The sequence below is a fragment of the Cydia splendana genome, chromosome 4 (genome assembly GCF_910591565.1).
Source record: "Cydia splendana chromosome 4, ilCydSple1.2, whole genome shotgun sequence".
Lineage (NCBI taxonomy): Eukaryota > Metazoa > Arthropoda > Insecta > Lepidoptera > Tortricidae > Cydia > Cydia splendana.
In genome coordinates this window covers 14520924-14542142 of record NC_085963.1, presented here as the reverse complement: position 1 = coordinate 14542142, position 21219 = coordinate 14520924, and the positions used below count along the sequence as shown (strand labels likewise).

The 21219-nt window shown below is 42.6% G+C and overlaps 2 protein-coding genes across 7 annotated transcripts in view; one reads left to right on the top strand and one right to left on the bottom strand.

The window, feature by feature from the left end:
- The window catches only part of LOC134789988 (phospholipid scramblase 2), a 412262-nt gene that overhangs the window by 62622 nt on the left and 328421 nt on the right, over positions 1–21219 (bottom strand). The window lies entirely within an intron of this gene.
- Positions 1999–19721, top strand: LOC134789986 (uncharacterized). Of its 6 annotated transcripts, XR_010144140.1 has the most exons (5): positions 2000–2799; positions 4068–4122; positions 4637–5057; positions 14655–14753; positions 19581–19721. XR_010144140.1 is itself a non-coding variant. In XM_063760727.1 (4 exons), coding segments are annotated over exons 1-4 (567 nt in total). In that variant the 5' UTR covers positions 2000–2797; the 3' UTR covers positions 5717–5799. The 6 variants fall into 6 exon arrangements, 3 of the variants coding, with proteins under 3 accessions (XP_063616795.1, XP_063616797.1, XP_063616796.1); XR_010144142.1 differs by lacking the exons at positions 14655–14753; positions 19581–19721 and adding an exon at positions 4321–4560 and having other exon boundaries at positions 2000–2803; positions 4637–4801; XM_063760727.1 differs by lacking the exons at positions 14655–14753; positions 19581–19721 and adding an exon at positions 5628–5799.

The following is a 21219-nucleotide window of genomic DNA, read 5'->3' as shown; positions in this document are numbered from 1 at the left end:
TCCTCAATTTTTAAAGGCACGTGTTAAGTGATTTCGGGGTTTTCTAAAGTAACTCGAGCAATTGCTTCCGAAAACCACCAATTTGATGTACTGCAACTGTAGCCTTACCACGAGTTTGACATTGACACATTCGCTAACGTCTTATGCATCTAAATGTAACTTTTTATGCATCTCGCTCACACTAAGGTTAGTACGAGCGAGATGCATAGGAAGTAAGTTACAAACATGCTAGCGAATATATCAATGTCAAACTCGTGGTAAGCTGGTAAGGCTACTGATCGGGGATTAGGGTTAGGAGTCAAGGGGTCAGGGATTAAGGGGTCGGGGAATGGCAGTTGAAGAGTTGCTGGTTCAGGATCGAGGGGTTCCTGGATCAGGGGTTGATGTGCTGTGAGGTTGAGTGATCGGGGGGCAGAGGGATTGGGTCAGTGGCGGGGCGGGCGGATGGATTTAGTTGACAGGAATTATAATTTCCTAGACGGACTCGAGAAAATTTCTGGTTCAGGGTCGAGGGGTTCCTGGATCAGGGGTTGATGCGCTGTGAGGTTGAGTGATCGGGGCGTTGAGGGATTGGGTCAGTGGCGGGGCGGAGGATGGATTTAGTGTAGTAGTGACAGGAATTATAATTTCCCAGACGGACTCGAGAAAATTCCTGATTACATATTTATTAAAGAAATAGGTACACGAATTTAGTGTTAAACATGATCTTGTTTTTCATTCATGCGTCGCGCTCTTAACAATGCGTTAAAACTAAAAATGGAAAAATAAAAACTTTTTACAAAAAAAAGCAAACCGACTTCAAAAAGAATGAAATAAAATGTTATCCTTTTTGAAGTCTATGCGTTACCTACTGATATGTTTGAAGTCGGTGCCAAGCCAAGTAGTAACAATACCAGTCAAAAATAATCAGCTTTATGGCTATAAATCCCATTAGAACTGTACTAATAACTATTACAAATGTGTAAGTAATTCTGTCTGCCTCTTTGTCGCCTTTTCATGGCTAAACAACTGAACCGCTTTAGGTGAAATTTGGCAAGAAGGTAAATTTCTTGAATTGTTTTATATTTTGAAATGTAGTCCTCTGGATAAGGGACGGGAAATTACTCAGTCCCAATCTCACACTTGCGTGCTATAGACTGTTGGAGCATTAGTAAGAAATGCTCTTTAAAAAATACGACGGAAAAAAATGCATTGGATTTCCACTAATGTGCCGACAAACATGGTACAAACTGCGCCAAGAAGGTTTGATCGTGTGTTCTGAGGTGTGTTCTTAGATACAATCTACGTCAAAGATATGTTTACACTTTTGCACCTTACTCCTTTGTAATAAGGCGAAAAGTGTAAACATATTTTTAACGTCGACTGTACCTACAGAAAGTACGTTCATTGTCGTCGTGTAAGGCAATCCAACGTAGGTACATCCTTATCGAATCGCACCAAAATCATGGTATGCTTCAAAATTTGACTTGGCACCGACTTCAAACATATCAGTAGGTAACGCATAGACTTCAAAAAGGATAATATTTTATTTCATCCTTTTTGAAGTCGGTTTGCTTTTTTTTGTAAAAAGTTTTTATAGTCGGTTCGATTCTAGGGCGAGATTAAGCGAATTAAAAAAATCTTTGAATGCAACCGCATTCATCTCATTTTACTTAAAGCAAACAATCCTTGAATGAGCTAACTTAACGTTTTATGGCACTTTCCCTCCAGGGCCCTTTTTGTCACACATGCGGTTGATACGGCATGCCCAAAGTAAGCGTCCATACCTTGAATACACGAGCTCGATACGTTACGCATGATCGTGAACGGAAAAATGATACAAGTGTGGACCCAGCTTCAACCAGCCTATGAATAGATAACGATACCCTTACAACAGGCTTAGTATGGACTCTTGAAATAATGACAACTAGGTGGTAGTGCGACGAACATCTTTAAAAATTGCAATTATTATTACATCTGACTGTAGTCATAGCCATCTAAAGCTAAACAATCAGGGCCTACTAGTATTACCATTTTAGTTCAAAACAAAATTTTGTTACGTTTACATCACACAAATTATTTGGCTAAACAAAATTTTCCGTTAAACCTTTATTTTATTTTATTCCATTTCAATTTAAATTCGCAATGTCTTGCAAGCCCGTTTTATGTAAAATGGAGTCAAAAAAATCAAGATCAAAACCGCATTCGGGAGTTTACATAGTTAAAAGTCGTGAGCTGAGAGGAGGCATACTGTATACAGACTGCCATTGTCTGCGGAGAAATGGATTACAATACGACTGTCGGCGGACGTGCTGCCAGAACTCAAGCTGCTGCGTCGTGCTACCGGCGCCGTTGTGCGTGCCCGCCAACGTGGCCTGCGCCAAGCACTGCCAAAACCCTCATGCAGAAGCATTAACCGCTATATGCAGAATGCGTACCTGTTGACATCAAAATAATGTAGTATGTCAAGAAAAAAAAAACACTAGAAAAGGGCAAAAGTTCAACCGTTCGTCCAACATTTGAATGATAATGAATAGCTTGCTTCTAGCAGGAATACTGGCATTAAAATTTCAAATTCGGAATACAAAAAAAATAATGCCAATCAAAAATGTTTGTCTGACAGAATACCACATTTCTTTGAAATCCGTTGGACGTATTTGTAAAAAATTGTAAAAAAATATCAAAATTCTAAATTGTTCGTGGAAAAAATAAAATTTATTTTGGCTGTCTTATTAAATTTCTAGATTTTATTTAAAAACTGTTATCTAAAAGCGCCTTCTTCGCACGTTTCATTAATTTATCGGATTTAACTACAAAAATGTAAGTACCCAACCTATATCCAAAATACTTTTAAATATAAATACTGAAAACAGTGCACGCTGAACGTACACGCTGACCGTCGGTCGTAATCAAACGTTAGTGCTCGACCGACGGTCAGCGCGTACCGTACGTTGCACGCGCTGGTCTTTGATTGGTCCGTTGCTTCGATCAGCGTCGCACTGAACGCATGATGTATATGTCGTAGTCAGATCGTATAATCCGCCGTATTACATTACGGCTAGCCGTTATCAAAAACAGGGGCGTTTTGAAATGCGGCGGTTCGACGATTAGCCGGATTGTCATTGCGATACGTTCTTCAATAAGGCGGCCAACGTTTAGCCGCATCGTACTACTATTTTAGATTGTAGAGTGACCAGTTCTTTCGGTCGCCTACGTAACCGGAGTTTGACAATGTTTGCAATTTAATTTATTTTTACCATGGTCCCACCGCACTACATGTGTTTCTTTTCCAAAACATTTCCTTCACAACTTAAATAGACGGAGCCCCGCAAGCGGGGCTCCTATTTCTGGGCGGTTTGCCCTTCGGGCATCTGAAGCTACCTAACGAACCTAACCTACTTACCTACCTACGCTTTTTTCCCCAAAGTGTAATGTTTTCACGGACGTCTCACTAAATCAATAGGTAGGTAGGTTAGGTTTGTTAGGTAGCTTCAGATGCCCGAAGGGCAAACCGCTCAGAAATAGGAGCCCCGCGAAGCGGGGCTCCGTCTAGTTAAGTTGCGAAAGAAATGTTTTTTGAAAAGAAACAGTCCGACGAACTCCAGATTTGATGGACACCCCAGCGTTTGTCAGGCAGCGCCACGGGTGTTAAAAATGGGAACTAAAAACTGTCAAAGCGGCGGCTAATGACTCGCTGTATTACATTACGGCTAGCCGTGTTGAAGAACGTATGGCGCCGAATACATTCCGGCGGTTTCCCATTCAGCCGCATTCAATCCGGCTAATCGTTAAACCGCCGCATTTCAAAACGCCCCTGTTTTTGAAAACGGCTAGCCGTAATGTAATACGGCGGATTATACGATCCGACTGCGACATATACATACAACCACCCAACCAACCAACCACCCTGCGCGTCGGTCGACGTCAGCGCTGACGTCGGTTAAACGTAGATATATTTAATGAAAATGTATGATAATACGCGTACGGCTACGTTGCGTATCACACACGCATGGGTGGAGCACTGTTTCGAGCCTAATTGTTTATGTAGTAATCATAATCATACACATAAATGTTCGAATTGCTTTCAGGTGTTCTCCGTGTGGTCCCATGGTATGCTACAAATATGAAGATTGCGGTCCCGCCGTAAGTATTGAGGAAACAAATTTTGGAATCGCACAGAGCGGCAACCATTACCATTGTAATATTCAAAGATCGCAGGCCGTCAGACTAAAAATAGAAGCTTTATGTCGACATTTGTAATCTGATACCTTTGTGATTTCAAGACTAGGTATTATATTTAACATATCTTAAAATTTACATGTAATTGTGATTTTTGTACAGTTGCAATGTCTCCCGAGATCCGCGTTCAAGCGGAATGGTCTTCAAGATTGCCAGTTCTTTCAACAGGGATCCATCCGGTACTTGTGCCGGGCAGGTCCATGTTGCTCTAGGCCGTGCCCGCCGTGCTGTCCGCCGTGCGTCCGCAGACCGCCTCCTGGGAAGACATACGTGACGCGCTTCAGTGACTTTGATCTGGTTTCCCAATGGTAGCAAGATTGATGCCGTCTTTCCTAGCACTCGGTAATACATATTTCACATGGCGGACAGTTCGTGGCATTTTTATATATCTGATAATAACGGTATTTTTTGTTTACAGAAAGGAAAAAGCCAAGAAGGCCAAGCTTCGCGTGCGGAGGAAGGTGGCTCACAAAAAAAGGACGATAAAGAAAACCAACTTAAAAGAACGAAAAGCCGTGAATTGCGTGGGGGAATAATGTATTACAGTTGTCATTGTATAAAGCGCAATGGGCTGCAGCACGATTGTCGCCGCACGGGATGTGGCGGCGAACCTGCATGTCTAGTGTTACCTGATCCTGTGTGTGCCCCTAGTCAGCTGGCTCGCGCCCGCGGGCTCGCGGATCCTGCGCCGCTTGCAGCCCACTACGCCGCGGCCGGGGGCGGGGGCAGCTCCGGTGGGCAAGCGGCAGGCGGCTCTAAGTCCGGTGGCAAGAGATTTATTGTTTGTGAACTCAAAGGAGTTGTCCCAGACGTCGGCGGGAGCAGAGGTGAAAAATGCTGTAAGTGTACGTGTCCTACTACTCGAGACCATGATAAACATAGTCAACCCGGTGCGGCCAGTGGAGCCTGTTTCGTAGCTAACGTTCCATTCCAATCCAAAGCTTCTGCAAATACATCAACTTCACGTTGCCCCTGCAAATCTGGTAAAGCCGCTGCGGATTCCCATTCAGGTGGGCAATTTCCAGCGTTTGTTTTTGATGAGAATACTTTAGATACAATTCTGAAGCGCTTCGAAGACAAAGAGTTGGCAGAATCTAGCGACAAACCAGTGGTAGGTCCAGGAGGTCGCTTTCGTAAGCCTAAGCCACCTGTAGTGGAAAAACCTTGTACAAGACCGGGTTGTGTTCACTGGCAGCCGCCCCCGCCCTGTGTGTGGGATTTGCCTTGCAAAGCAGACTGTTTTGAGACACCGGCGGGGATTCAGCCAGGTCGCAATCCACTGAAGAGTGGCGGTGGCGGTTGGATTTCAAAGGAAGGAGAGCCATCCGTGGCTCTCGGTTCCCCCAATAAATCACCTAGCGGCCAGCATCACAATAAAATGAAATTGCTGACGCCTGAATGTTGCACAGGTTGTTCCGGGGCGGGAGGCGGCGGCGCGTCGGCGCCCGCGGGCGGCCTGCCGGCAGGGCTCCCGGTTATGGTTATGAAGCTGTGCTGAGCTTCTCGTATATCACCAGAGGATAAGAAAAAGTGCAAAATGATATTATGAAGTCTTCGGAAAAATAAATGTTTATCGAATAATTTAGTTTAATTTTGTGTACCGTAAAATGGTGTTTTAACCGTGGTACCACAGCTTTTGTACCACAGGGGGACCACGGGTAATTTTTTCCCCGTGGACCCACTGCTCCAGTTTTAAGTTATCTCTTTGAATACGAAACTTTCAGTGGGCCCACGGGTCATTCCTCAGATAATTTATTTCCCCATAGATAGACCCACTTCAATTTAAGCGTAGGTAGGTAGGTACGAGTAGGTAGGTTAGGTTCGTTAGGTAGCTTCAGATGCCCGAAGGCCAAACCGCCCAGAAAAATAAAGTTTTATCCAGGTTTGAATGTCAGTTTTATCCCTACTCATCCCATTTTACGGTACCATTTCTATTGTCAACTAGCGACCCGCCCCGGCTTCGCACAGGTTAGCAAATTATACACCAAAACCTTCCTCAAGAATCACTTTATTGATAGGTGAAAACTGGATGAAAATCCGTGCAGCAGTTTTTGAGTTTATCACGAACATACAAACACACAGATAGACGCGGTGGGGGACTTTGTTTTATAAGGTGTAGTGATGTAGGTAAGATAAGAGTGGGTAGTTGTGCCCGATTTCGCGCCAGGTTAATAAATGCTCTAAGGTAGAGTTAGACCATAGACCTAGGATTCGCTTGCGCTTGACAGACAGCTGAAGTGTGCGAAAGGGAAGCCATCACGTATATGAACATCCCATGAGTGCGAAAGAGTCAGACTACCAAAGAGAAAACGTAACCACTTTTGAGTTTGACGACGGCCGCGGACGGCCAAGAGCTTATCACGGTAATTTTCAAATTGAAAAATATACACGGATTAGGACGAAAAGTATTAAATAAAGTAATTCAGTGAAGATGGTGTCTTGTAGTGTGCCGGATTGCAGTGTCACAGGGCCAATGATATTCCGACCGAAATTTACATAACGATATTTTGTCAAATTAACAGCGTAAAAAGTGTAAGAAGCCGGTTTATACAGTTCATTATAAGTTTTTCTTCCTTTGTGTGCTAATATTTTATCATATTAGTCTATAATTTAAAATATTTTGTGTAAAAACATAATCTGTTACTTTACGCTAGGGCTTGACAAAATGTTCGATAACTTGTCGGTATATTAATAGCTATGTAATTATTTCTTCACAAGACATCATTAAGATATTAGCTTTTATAACCGACTTCAAATAATAACGATTGTTATACCTTTTTGAAGGTGTTCATGTATAGCGGTAAACTTAAACTTCACTTTCCAACACAGTAAGGCCAAGCGCGCACCACGACTTTTTGTCGCGCGATAATTTAGTCGCAGAAATGTAACGTATGTGTTTATATGGCAGTGCGCGCATATGCGACAAAAAAATCGCAGCGATTTTAAAATTGTGATTTGTCACATTTTTCCGCGACTGCTCGCGACGCGATTGTCGCAAAGTGAATTGCGGCATACGGAGTTGTATGGCCCCGCGCGCACTGCGATAATAAAATCGCACCCGGACCTCAGTCGGCATATCGCTCTCCAAGCGTCAACATGTCAACCTGCTGCTGAAGACGCTAGATGTTGACCATTTAATTATGGAAATAGAAGGAGATCACCTTTGTGGTGTAAATACTCAAAGTCATACAGCGATCACATATTAAAGACAACGTTTCATGACAAACGACTGGTACGAAATCCATGTTGAGAATGAACAAACCGCGACTTTTTCATCGCAGTGCGCGCAGTGAATTTTCTGCGATATATTACAGCGCGATTCTAAAATCGTGTCGCAAAAACAAAATCGTGGTGCGCGCTTAGGCTAAGAGTTACATTAAGATAAGTCTGCAACGATTTTGATGGCAAACGCAGTGCAAGTGTTATTTATACGTCATAATGTCGTAGAATTTTAACGTTTAAAATAACACATTTGAAAAAGTAGTCGATAAAGCAATCAAACATCGACAGATTATTAATATGTTGTAACATGACATCACTATTTTTGATCTAACATAGACAATTTACGCACACACTTGCATTTATTTTTGGTCACACTTTCGAAGATTGACAGTTGTTCTTTGTCATATAATTCTTTGAGTTAGACCGAGATAAGTTTGTTCCTGGTAAAGTAGTCATGTCGCTAAGACGCAAAGTTTCCAAGATATAAGTGAAAAACCGAAAAATGGGACCTTCTTACCCCTCTCTCCCCCCGGCTTAAAGGCTATGGCCGGGGACTTTTGATAGGGAACGTGCATTATAGGGGGCAGCACTAGAGGCGGCTAAAGCGACACTGTGCGAATTAAATGGAACGTTAACGCAATTCTGTCAAACTATCACAAATGATGTTTCAAACGGAAAAACACTAGAAAAAATTTAGAAATGTTAGCGAGCGGTTCCGATTATGGCCACCGGTGGCAGACTCTCCAACGCGCACGTTCCCTATATGTTCACCTCCTAACTAGTCCAAACAAAGTTACGGAGTCAAAAATTGTGTTCTAGGAACACTTCTATTGTAGAATAATATACTTTTTAACCGCCTTCTCAGGTTCTCAGTTTGACCCGTATGTATGTATGTATGTATGTATGTTTGTTCGCGATTATCTCGCGTTTGGCTGAACCGATTTTGATGCGGTTTTCAGAAAAGTGTTTGTTACATTCTGGAGAAGGTTTTAGTATACATAGATCTGAGCTCATGCTGAACCCTGGCTGTACCTAGTGGAACTCAGGTTTGGTGCAACATAGGCACACGCTGTTTTGGTCATCCGACACGCCTTGATGAGTACTTGGGAGAGTAGTACCCAAGATGGAGCTGATGCTGAACTCTGGATGTACCTAGTGGAACTCAGGTTTGGTGCAACATAGGCCAACGCTATTTTGGTCATCCGTCACATCTTGATGAGCATTTGGGAGAGCAGTACCAGAAATAAACCTGATGCTGAACCCTGGCTGTACCTAGTGGAACTCAGGTTTGGTACAACATAGGCCAACGCTATTTTGGTCATCCGTCACGTCTTGATGAGCACTTCGGAGAGCAGTACCCAAGATAGAGCTGATGCTGAACCCTGGCTGTACCTACTGGAACTCAGGTTTGGTGCAACATAGGCCCACGCTATTTTGGTCATCCGTTACATCGTGATGAGCACTTAGGAGAGCAGTACCCGAAATAGACCTGATGCTTAACCCTGGCTGTACCTAGTGGAACTCAGGTTTGGTGCAACATAGGTGAACGCTATTTTGGTCATCCGTCACATCTTGATGAGCACTTGGGAGAGCAGTACCCAAGATAGAGCTGATGCTGAATCCTGGCTGTACCTAGTGCAACTTCGGTTTGGTGCAACATAGGCCCACGTTATTTTGGTCATCTGTCACATCTTGATGAGCACTTGGGAGAGCAGTACCCGAAATAGAGCTGATGCTGAACCCTGGCTGTACCTAGTGCAACTCCGGTTTGGTGCAACATAAGCCCACGCTATTTTGGTCATCCGTCACATCTTGATGAGCACTTGGAAGAGCAGTACCCAAGATAGAGTTGATGTTGAACCCTGGGTGTACCTAGTGGAACTCAGGTTTGGTGCAACATAGGCACACTTTGGTTTGGTTAACCGACTTGTCCTCGTGTGCCTATGTTGCAGAGTTCCACTAGGTGGGTCAATCAACTTTTATCTAACAGCCTTTAAAAAAAGGAGGTTCTCAGTTTGATCCGTATGTTTGTATGTATGTTTGTTCGTGATTATCTCGCGTTTGACTGAACCGATTTGATGCGGTTTTCAGAAAAGTATTACATTCAGGAGAAGATTTTAGTGTACAGTACGTACATGGATGGTTTGAAAAACCAATTGGACCCGGTAGGTGGCGATGCTATCGGTATACCTACCAACAAATTTAAGTTGCTGAAACCGATTTAGATAAAATAGTAGGAGTGGGAGTCGGACTCGGACTGGAAGTGGGAGTGGGAGCAATATACATACAAATCGTTTAGCACCGAAACGTTATATTATGTTTTGTCGCGATTATCATCGAGTTAGACCATCACCAACATTAGTAGGTAGTTACTAGCCCAAAACTAAATGGAGAAACTAGTATTTTAGCCCAAAACCTAAAATAAATGAAGTACCTATCACTAAAAAGTAAAAAATTAAATTAAATAAATAAAAAAGAATAAAATTTTAAAAAATAAACAAAAAGAAAATGAAAACAAATAACTTCATACTAAGTTACCCTAAAACTAAATGGAAAGCCTAAAAAACTAGTATTTTTGACCAAAACCTAAAATAAATGAAGTACCTACCTATCACTAAAAAGTCAAAAATAAAATAAAAAAGAACAAATAAAATAAAAATAAAGAAAAAGAAAACCAAAATAAAATACCTAACTTAATATTATTTCTTTTTAAAAAAAAAAGGGAACCGCCTTCAAAAAACCAACCCAATGAAAAGCACAAAATAATTTTTATATGGCACCCCTATACCTGTCCACTCTGTCCAGTCCCTATCCCGTCGTAAAGCAAATTTCAGCCAAAAAGTAATTAATACCTAATGTCACAGTCGTTGGGTATTGAGGACGAGGGTATTAGACGTTCGGTGAAGGAGCGCTTTTTCAGTCGGCTCACAAAAGTCCTTAACAGTCTTTTGTCAGGAGGCAACAAAGTGCGCGCCTTCAACGCCTGGGTAATGCCCCTACTCACTTACTCCTTTGGCATACTAAGGTGGACTCAGACCGAGCTGGACGCCCTGGATCGGAGGGTCCGGTCACTGCTCACCACACATCGCATGCTACACCCACGCTCGTCAGTTATGAGATTGTACATCCCACGGAAGTGTGGAGGCCGAGGCTTCCTAAACGCCAAGGATCTCCACAACCGCGAGGTGTACAATCTCAGGAATTATTTCCTTAACAACGAGTGTGGGATGCATCGTGATGTGGTGGCAATAGACAGGAACCTCACGCCGCTCTCCTTGGCAAATGAGAACTGGCGCAAACCTGTAGTACTAAGTACTGCGGATCGCAAGGCGGCATGGGAGAGTAAGGTGCTACACGGGCGGTTCTACAAGGCCCTCACGGGACCCGATGTGGACCTGCTCGCGTCGGTGAACTGGTTACGATTCGGGGACCTCTTCGGAGAAACCGAGGGTTTTGCCTGTGCAATTGCGGACGAAGTGATGATGACGAACAACTATCGGAAATATATCCTGAAGGACGGTACGGTCGACATTTGTCGGGCATGCCGCCGTCCCGGAGAGTCACTCAGGCATATCATTTCCGGTTGTTCTCATCTTGCTAACGGCGAGTACTTGCACAGACATAATCTCGTAGCCAGGATTATTCACCAGCAACTTGCTCTTCTGTATGGCCTTGTGGACCGCGAAGTACCGTACTACAAGTACTTACCTGCGCCTGTTCTCGAGAATGGTCGTGCCACGCTCTATTGGGATCGATCTATCATCACTGACAGGACTATTGTCGCCAATAAGCCTGACATCGTGCTGATAGACCGATTGCAGCGCCGGGCCGTGCTCGCCGACGTCACCATCCCCCATGATGAGAATCTCGTGAAGGCCGAGAAGGACAAGTCCAGTAAGTACCTAGACTTGGCTCACGAGATAACCGCCATGTGGGATGTTGATTCGACGATCATTGTCCCGATAGTCGTTTCAGTGAACGGTCTAATAGCGAAGAGTCTCGACCAACACCTAGACAGACTCTCGCTGGGTGGTTGGATCAAGGGTCAGATGCAGAAGGCGGTAATTTTGGACACGGCGCGTATAGTACGTCGGTTCCTCACTCTGCGGCCCTGACCACCGGCAGCTTGGGCCAAGCCCCGCTGCCGGCGGCAATCTAGGTTAGGTTTTTTATAATGTGTTTATATGTATTTTATATTGTTTTGTAAATGTTTTTATATTTTACTTTTATATTCATATTATAAATTACCTAACTTAAGAGGAGAAATAAATAAGAAAAAGATAATTAATAATCATTCGGGTAATTACTTAGTTTTTGAAGGCGGTGCCAAACCAAAAAAAACATTCTTAGCTGCCAATCAGAAAAAAATACGAGTATGTAGTACCTACAAGAACTAAATTAATGAGTAAACTAAGTATGTCTTTATAATGCAAGTAAGTGCAGCGTTCTTTGTTGTCTAAAATATCGGTTCTCAAAAATTTTGGTTTGGCACCGACTTCAAAAACTAAGTAATTACCCGGATGATTATTAATTATCTTATTATTAGGTATTAATTACTTTTTGGCTGAAATTTGCTTTACGACGGGATAGGGACTGGACAGGTATATGGGTGCCATATAAAAATTATTTTGTGCTTTTCAGTGGGTTGGTTTTTGAAGGCGGTTCCCTTTTTTTTTTTAAAAGAAATAATATTAAGTTAGGTATTTGATTTTGGTTATCTTTTTCTTTATTTTTATTTTCACATCACCTTTTCGAAAAAGGGCTTTTTCATCCCTGCTAGGAGGGATCAAAGTGGCACTTTTCTTCTCTGCTAGGAGGGATCAAAGTTGTACTTTTCTGTTCTAGGACACATTTTTTTTCATTTTTACATACAATTTTTTTAGCTTAAATAGTGTTTTGATACATGATAATTTCCTCATTTATTATTTTTTTATTTTCCTCATATAGTTGATGTGAAAAGCAGTATGTGTCACACGGTATCAAAATTATTTCGTCTTGGGCGTTAACACTTGAATTCCTCATTACGCTCAGGATTCTACTTTAGAATCCATCGCTTCATTCAGGATTAAATGTAGGTAGTCTAGTATACGCCCTTGACGGAAATATATCATTTTGATCCCTTGTAACACAAACTACTATATTACTCTTTGGCCATTACCAATGTTACCATAGATAACATGTTACAGAGAAATGTCAATAACTTTGACAACATCAACCGTTCCATTAAATTTCACCGCCATAAAATGACCGACATCTAAAATTGTAAAATCAAATCAAATGATACCAAAAACAATAGTACAAAATAATGAAATTACAGTACCTAAATACCCCTTACACAAAAATGTCTTTAAGTGCCCTTAAAACCTGTTCGAGTGTCAAAAATGGCCTCCTCTGCATCAAGCGCTGGTGCAGCTATCAAAGCAATGATACCGGTTGTAGTGGCAGTAATTCGAATGATAGTTCGGATTTGGGTAACCAAGGTGGATACTCCATGTATGATGTAAGTGCCCATATGATGGTTAAAGGTCTCTGCCCACTACACCGTATCATACCATGACCGTAGTAGGAACGTTTCATGCAAAAAAATATTCTTTGTATTAAAAAGTATGAGAAGCCCACTAGCCCGTTCCGTCACCGACCATACCCGTCGCGTGCCATGCACGGACCGTCAAAAATTGTCGGCGAGGATATTTTGCCGGTGCCGAAACGCTCCATGCACGGCACGCAACGTTGCCAGAACGGTGCGTGCAGGCGGCGAAACCGTGAGCATACGGGTTATAACCGCTTATGGTGACCGTTCTAAGCCCGTTATAAACGCGTTGCCATATTTCTTGCTCGCTCTTGCCAGTCTGATAACTATTCGCTCGCTCTTTCTGACGAGTCTTGCTCTCGAGAATAAAACGCGGGTACTAAGGGGATGAAACGCGGATGCTACGGGGATGATGCGCGGTTACTACGACCCGTTATGTACGGATATGAAACAATGTGGACACGGTGTAGTGGGCATAGTAGTCCGTATCGCGTTAAATTCCGTGCCTGATACGTTCACAGCACGGTCATGGTATGATACGTTGTAGTGGGCAGAGACCTTTAAGCCCTAAATTTATCAAAGCACTAGAAATAACCGGTCAAGTGCGAGTCGGACTCGCGTTCCAAGGGTTCCGTCCGTACATTACTCGATTTTTAAAAATGATTTTTTTTATGTGGAACTTGAATGAAATGTCGGGCATTATAGGTAGAGGGGCGGGGGGGGTGGCATTTTATAGGGGTTGGTCACCCCTTTCAATGACACCCGATTTGTGTCTAGGACACGCGTAGGTTTTTGTTTATACGTGTTTGAAGTTACGAAATACAGTGGTCAAAAACGAAATACGGTGCCAGAGTCACCGTTAGATACGACGACGAGCGAAGCGAGGAGGAGTGTTAGGTATCTTGCGTTCACAACATACCCGACTCGCTGTCAAAAAAGAAATACAGTGGTCAAAAACATGTACTTATACGGACAAAGTGCCCAAAAACATGTTGGACAAAGTGCTCAAAAGTCCACATTGGTTACCCTTTCGTACACCTCAACCAATTTATTCACCGAAGAACCGATTGGTTGTTATATTGAACATAACCACAAAAAATAAAAATAAATTTTTCGTAAGTTTGGGGAGGGGTCGGGGGGTTTCCTACCCCCTCCCCCCCTCCCCCCTCCCTATAATGCGTTATTCAAATGCATCCCCGAAATGTCTTTAAAAAACCTGTAGGAGTCGGATCAAACTAAGTAATTAAGTCCGACTCACGCTTGACTGCACATTTCTAATAGCTTTTCCTGTCATCTATAGGTAAAGTAGGTACTATAGTTTGAGTATTTTGTTCTAAATTTGGGGGGGGGGGGGGGTCGGACAGACAGACAGACAGACGCATGAGTGATCCTATGAGGGTTCCGTTTTTTCCTTTTAAGGTAGGAACCCTAAGAAGAGCGGAGGTAAGTCGAGCAGTTTCCAAATCGGAGGTTTTTATACTTTTAATCGGGGATCATGGTACCCAAGTGCATCCCGTGCTCCATTAGGTTGCAACCGGGAAATCACTGAGATTATGTTGCCTAGGAGTAGGAGTACCTACTGTACCGTGTTATTCCAGCTATTGTGTTCAACCAACATCCAAATATCTCAATATACCTAACATAGAAATTCTCACAATTGTATTATTTATGTATTTTGTTCTAGGCGAGAAAATACAGCCACTCTCTACCCGGCCATAATGTGAAAACTCCCTTCGATATCCCTAAAATGCCTAGTGGCGTATTCCGCTGCACGGACTGCGAGGTAAGCGTAAATAGTACCTAAGTGGCAAGCGCGCTTAATTCTGTAGGATTAACACAAACTTCGAGTATTACAAAGTGATTATCCAAAATTAGTTAGGTTATAAATATTGAAACGCAAAATTTGTCAGCTCTGAATAACTGATAGGCTGATATCGTCCGCGGCCAACCGGTTATCTGTGGGCCCTTTATGCAGCAAATAAGTACTAATTAATCGTCCTTGTTCACACATAATTTTAAATATTTTAATATGTTTGCTCAATTAACACGTTAAATGCATGTATTCATGTCAAATCAGCTATAATCGGGAGCAAAAACGATTTGATAGTCTGAAAGACTATGGCTAATGCAGGACTCGTACATGTCATGACAGTTAACGCAAAAATGACGTAATTTAACATACAGGGTATTTTTTAATAACACAAATTGACATAAGTAACTAATCTATTGACGCGTAAGTACAAAAATGTACGCAAAATATACTGTTAGTAATCAAAGATATGTAGGTACCTATTATTTAATGGGTACCTATTATTTAGGGAGGGAAGGACACAAATAACATCTCGCTGTCCCAGCTGGTCTCGCCTGCTCGTGGTCCTCCTGCTGCTTAACGGAAGAGATAGCTACAGAGAAGGAAAACTTGAAACAAACCCGGCTCGGTGCCAGCCGTTATGCATCTGCAACCGAACCGGCTCCGCACGTATTGACTATGTCATTCCTGTGGGTCCAGCCGGCGAGGTCGAGAGAGTGACGTGGGTTTTGGGCATGCCCGCATTACTTACTCGCGTCCCAGGCGATGCAGCGTCCGTGGAGAGGTCACTTCACCCACTTCAGCTTGCTAAGTGGAAAACAACACGGAGAGTGGCAGTTACCGGTTCTAAGTCCAAACAGATAGGCGTTAGTGCGGACGCCAGGGGTCACTCTCGACAGTGGGAGGGTCCATTGCAGGCCCATTGACAAGTTATCGCCCGCTTTAAGCCGGGCAGCCCCCGGTCAGGTAGGTACTTGTCCGTCTCGGTACTGACTTGCTTCTAATGGGTGGTAGGAGCACTAGCAATTGCTAGACAGTTGGTTTCGTTAATAACTTCACCTGCTATCAAGAAAACCAACAAACCATGTCAAATTCGCCAATCCATGCGCCTGGGAACATGGAATGTCCGTACAATGAGGACAGGCTTTCCGAACACCGGTGAAAGCTTAAATTACGAGCAAAACCTTCGTAAAACCGCAGTTATAGACGCAGAATTGTCAAGGCTAAAGTGGAGATAGCTGCATTGCAGGAGACAAGACTGCCAGATGAAGGGTCCCTACGTGAATCAAATTACACGTTTTTCTGGAAGGGAAAAGATTCCTCTGCGCCGCGACAGCACGGAGTGGGTTTTGCAATAAATAATAAGCTGCTACACGCCATAGAAACCCCAAGAGGAGTGTCCGAGCGCATCATGGTTTGTCGCATTAACACGAACAGCGGCTTTATTATGTTAATCGCTGCTTACGCCCCAACATTGACCTCGTCCCCGAATTCAAAAGATCAGTTCTACGACCAACTAAACGAAACTGTCCGTGAAGTTCGCAAGGGAGACCGCCTACTGATCTTGGGCGACTTTAATGCTCGAGTGGGTCAATCACACACATCTTGGCCAGAGTGCATGGGCTGTCACGGCGTTGGCAACATTAACGAGAATGGGCAGCGCTTACTGGAGTTCTGTTCTCAAAATCTGCTCTGTATCACCAACACTTACTTCAAGGGCAAATTCATGCGCAAAGTCTCATGGAAGCATCCTCGATCCGGCCACTGGCATCAGCTGGACGTCATCCTTACCCGGAAAAAAGATCTTTCTGATATACTCCACACACGTACGTTCCATGGCTCAGATTGTGACACCGACCACTCTCTTGTAATCACTAAAGCAGCCTTTACTGCTAAAAGAATTCATTCGTCTCGTACCACCGGTCGTAAGAAGTTAAAGGTGCCAACATCCAGGTCCATAGAAATGGTTGAATCCTACAGTGATCTTGTACGCAAGCATACAGCTTGCTGGAATACAGACATGAATGCCAGTCAGGAGTGGACTAAATTAAAAAATCTTCTTACTGATACCGCAGCAGAGGCATTTGGTTACGTCAAACCATCAAAACACGATTGGTTTCAAGACAATATTTAACATCTTCAGCCATTTCTGGATGCCAAACGGGATGCAGCACTGCATCATCGTCTTAGTCCTAACGACAAAACGCGTGACAAATTAGCCAAAACTAAATCTGACCTGCAAATGAATACCCGCTACTTTGCTAATACGTATTTTCTCGAAGTGTGCAAAAGTATTCAAGCAAGTGCAGCTACGGGTAATTTCGCTGGTGTTTATTCGGGAATAAAGAAAGCTCTCGGTCCTATTCCTTCAAAAACAGCTTCTCAAAGAGGTAGACGGCACTGTGATTCTTGAACCAGACCGCCAACTTAAACGTTGGGTGGAACACTACATGCAACTTTATTCCGAACCTGTTGGAATACATCAAAATGCAATTGTGTCATTACCTAAATTGCCAACATGGAATGAACTTGATGATATTCCCACTATTGCTGACTATCACACTGCTGTCAATTAACTCAAGGATGGTAAAAGCCCGGGCAGTGATGGTACTCTCGCCGAGATCGTTAAATTGAAATGTGTGGCTCCTTTCCTTTTCAATTTTTTCGTGAAGTGTTGGAACGAGGAATACATACCCCAGGATATGCGCGATGCCAACATTATCACGCTCTACAAAGGGAAGGGTGACCGCGGCAATTGTAACTCATACCGCGGTATCTCTTTGTTGAGCATTGTCGGCAAATTGCTCGGCCGTATCATCTTGGCCAGGCTACAGAAACTGGCAAATCGTGTGTATCCTGAGTCCCAGTGTGGTTTTCGTGCAAACCGTTCAACAACTGACATGATTTTCACGTTACGTCAGCTTCAAGAGAAATGCAGAGAGCAAAAAACCCCCTTCCTGGCTGCATTTGTCGACTTAAACAAGGCCTTTGATACGGTGAGTAGAGAGGGATTGTACACAGTGCTACAAAGCGTTGGCTGTCCTCCAAAACTCTTACACCTAATTCAACTCTTTCACCTTGATATGAGAGGCTCTGTTGTTTACAACGGTAACACTTCGGCTCCTTTTGAAATGCGTAGACGAGTAAGACAGGGCTGTGTGTTGGCGCCTACATTGTTTGGAATCTTCTTCTCTGTACTTCTGAAAGTTACCTTTGGGGACACCACTCAAGGCATACATCTACACACCAGATCGGATGGTAAACTGTTCAACATCTCACTATTAAAATCCAAAAAATACCGCGAGGATTTGTATGTTGACAGTTTGCTATTTGCCGACGACGCCGCCTTCGTTGCTACGTCACCGGAGGAGCTTCAGAGTATGGTAGACAAATTTAATGCGGCTTGCAAACTCTTTGCAATGTCGATTAATGTCAAGAAGACAGTCGTAATGGCTCAAGGTGCAAATCAAGACCCAACAATACAGTTGGATGATTTGCCTCTGGAAGTTGTTGGAAATTTCTGTTACCTTGGATCAACCGTGACCAATAATCTCTCGCTGGATGCAGAGATTAACATTCGTATTGGCAAGGCATCTACGATGTTCGGGAAGCTCAGTACAAGAGCATGGGATAATAAACATCCAACCATAAACACAAAGATGATTGTTGATGAGGAACGGAAATTGAACAACTTCCGTATGCGCTGCCTTCGACGCATTTTAAACATCTCGTGGAAGGATCGAGTCACAAACGAGAAGGTACTTAGCATCGCACGTTTACCCAGTATCACAGCAATCTTGAAAAAGAGACGATTACGCTGGTTGGGGCACGTGCACAGGATGGAGCCCTCTCGTTTGCCACGTAAGACTCTCCTGAGCGAAATAGCACACGCTAAACGACCGGTTGGGCGACCAATGCTTCGTTTTAAGGATAGCGCAAAGCGAGACATGTTGTCCTTCCGGATCGTTCCCACCAACTGGGAAAGGGAGGCCGAAGATCGCGACCAATGGAGGAAAACCCTGGGTGAAGGGGTAGTTGCACACGATGAAGCGTGGTTTAGCCTTCTTCACACTAGGCGAGAACTGAGACACCAGCGCGCCGCTCTCCCACCTTCGTCACCGGGCACGGCATTCTCCTGCCAGCTATGCGGTCGCGGCTGCCGCTCTCGCATTGGACTTAATAGTCATTTGCGGAAGTGCCGCACTCTTAATATGGACGCTGTTTAAACCATCATATTATTGATGTTACAGGCCAATGATGATGATTATTTAATAAACTAACAATGTAAGAAGCAGGGGGGTATTTACACACTTCGGGGTAATTTAAACTAATACAAATATCTTCCATGTTTTACAATATTAACTAGTCACACGTCACACACAATACACACAACACATCTTTTTCGCTATCTGGACATATATGGCACTCTAGTTAATAATAATGTAGTTAGTTAGTTTAAATGATCCCGCAGTTTAAATTGCCCCCTACACCTTATTAACTAGTTTAGTGAAAAGCTTATCAGTAATTTTTGAGTTTATCGCGAACATACCGGCAGACAGACCCGACGGGGGACTTTGTTTTATTAAAGTCAAAGTTAAATATACATACTTTATTCATGTAGGCCTAGTAACACTTAAGGTGTTAGTGATTGTACTAATTAACAGGCAACACAGTTGACAATTGGTAGACCTTCCATGCAATAAGTTTTTCGATAATATGTAGATACTTACTTAAAAGAATGTGTTTAAAAGTACATATCTACCTATGTTGTTTGTTGAGTAATGTCTTGTAATTTCACAGGTAATCGGGCCACGAGCTGGTAAGTGCGCTTATTACCGCAATCCAGAGTACTATTCTTTCCATCACATGTCATTCTTCGACTTGCATATGGTTTTGGGTGAATATAGAAAACCTCAGATTTGTACCGGTCGAAAACCAACAATCATTTGATACTTTTTGAATGTGTAATATCTAAGAACATTAAAATATTTTCGTTTAAATGTAACGCCTAAACTATCCATTTTCATTGACTGCATTAAATATGGCATTTTGATTGTGTAATAAAATACTAAAAAATGAAATAAAAATGTTATCTAGTTCTAAGTATTATCTACAACAAACAACTCTAAGAATAAAATTATCAACCAAAGACGAATTTTGATTTCTATTTGCGTACCTAGACGCGTATATTTCGAACGCACTTTAGATAGAAACGAATATAAAGTTACACGAACATGTTATTCTATTTAAAATATTTATTTCATATAATCACAAAGAAAGAAATAAACAAACATAATAAAACTTAAAAATCTATTCTATTTAGTAAGCACTATAACAAGTTTGAAACAGTAAGCTCAGCTACTTACGAATTAAGTATTCAAATTGCATAACCCTTTCGGACTCTCGAACTGTCAGTGAAAGTCAATGATAATAAATCAGCCCATCCAATTGAATTAGCAGGAAAACCAAACACAACGCGATCATACAACACCATTGTTATGACATGAAAAACAATATATCAAGATGATGAATGTGACGTCAATAATTAGTAGTCATCGTCTTGCTAATTGCGTGGTTGCGTTCCACCGGCTGTGATATAGCAACTTGTTCGTCTGACAGGTTGCTGCGAGCGCAGAAAAACCGCCTTTCTCTCATGCACCATTGCACATTGTTGTTATTTGGTGCACAATATTCCTGTGCGATATTTGCATGGCATGAAAATTATGGTTCTGATAATAACAAGCGGCCTAGCCAAGGTGGCAATCGCTTGCGCTTCGCCATCGAATCGCTTTGTGTCTCTACCTCTCTTGCATATTAGTGTGACGGTGACAGTTGCATTTCGTTCGCTACGGAGCGCCAGCGATTGGCATGTTGACTGCTATAGTTATTGGGCACTATACATAGTAATTGGCCACTCCTAACAAATCAGAAAGAAACAAGCCAATAGAAGTCTTATTGTTAAGTACCCTACGTGCGACTGATCGTTATGGGTTAAATTAAAATATTGACACTTATTGTAGGTATCTTGTAGTACTTATATAATTTAATGAACGCGGAATACCTATTATACTTGCCGCAAATCTTATAGCGAGAATCACAAAAATAATGCAGGTTGTATTACGCATATAGTCATTTTATATTTAGTGACAAATTTGTGAACGTAAAAATCGTGAGGAAATTGCATTACAGAAGCAAGGAAATCTAAAGTTGTACATGAAGTTCTTCACCGACAAGAATAATAGTTACAGTTGTATTTTTAAGGTGTCTGAATTTTACTAAAGACCTCTTCATACAATCATATTATTATTATTTGTTAGCCAGTTGTGTCACACTGCTAGGCAAAGGCCTCCCTCTCTTTCTTCTACGCGTCTCGTTCTATGGCAATATTAGGCCAATCTTTCCGAAAGACGTCAAGATCGTGCCGCCACCTCCTTCTAGG

Excerpts from the sequence above, each read along its gene's own strand:
- LOC134789986 (XM_063760725.1), top strand. Across the intron at positions 4,123-4,636 it reads ATGAAGATTGCGGTCCCGCC|AAAGGAAAAAGCCAAGAAGG; the intron begins GTAAGTATTGAG and ends TTTTGTTTACAG.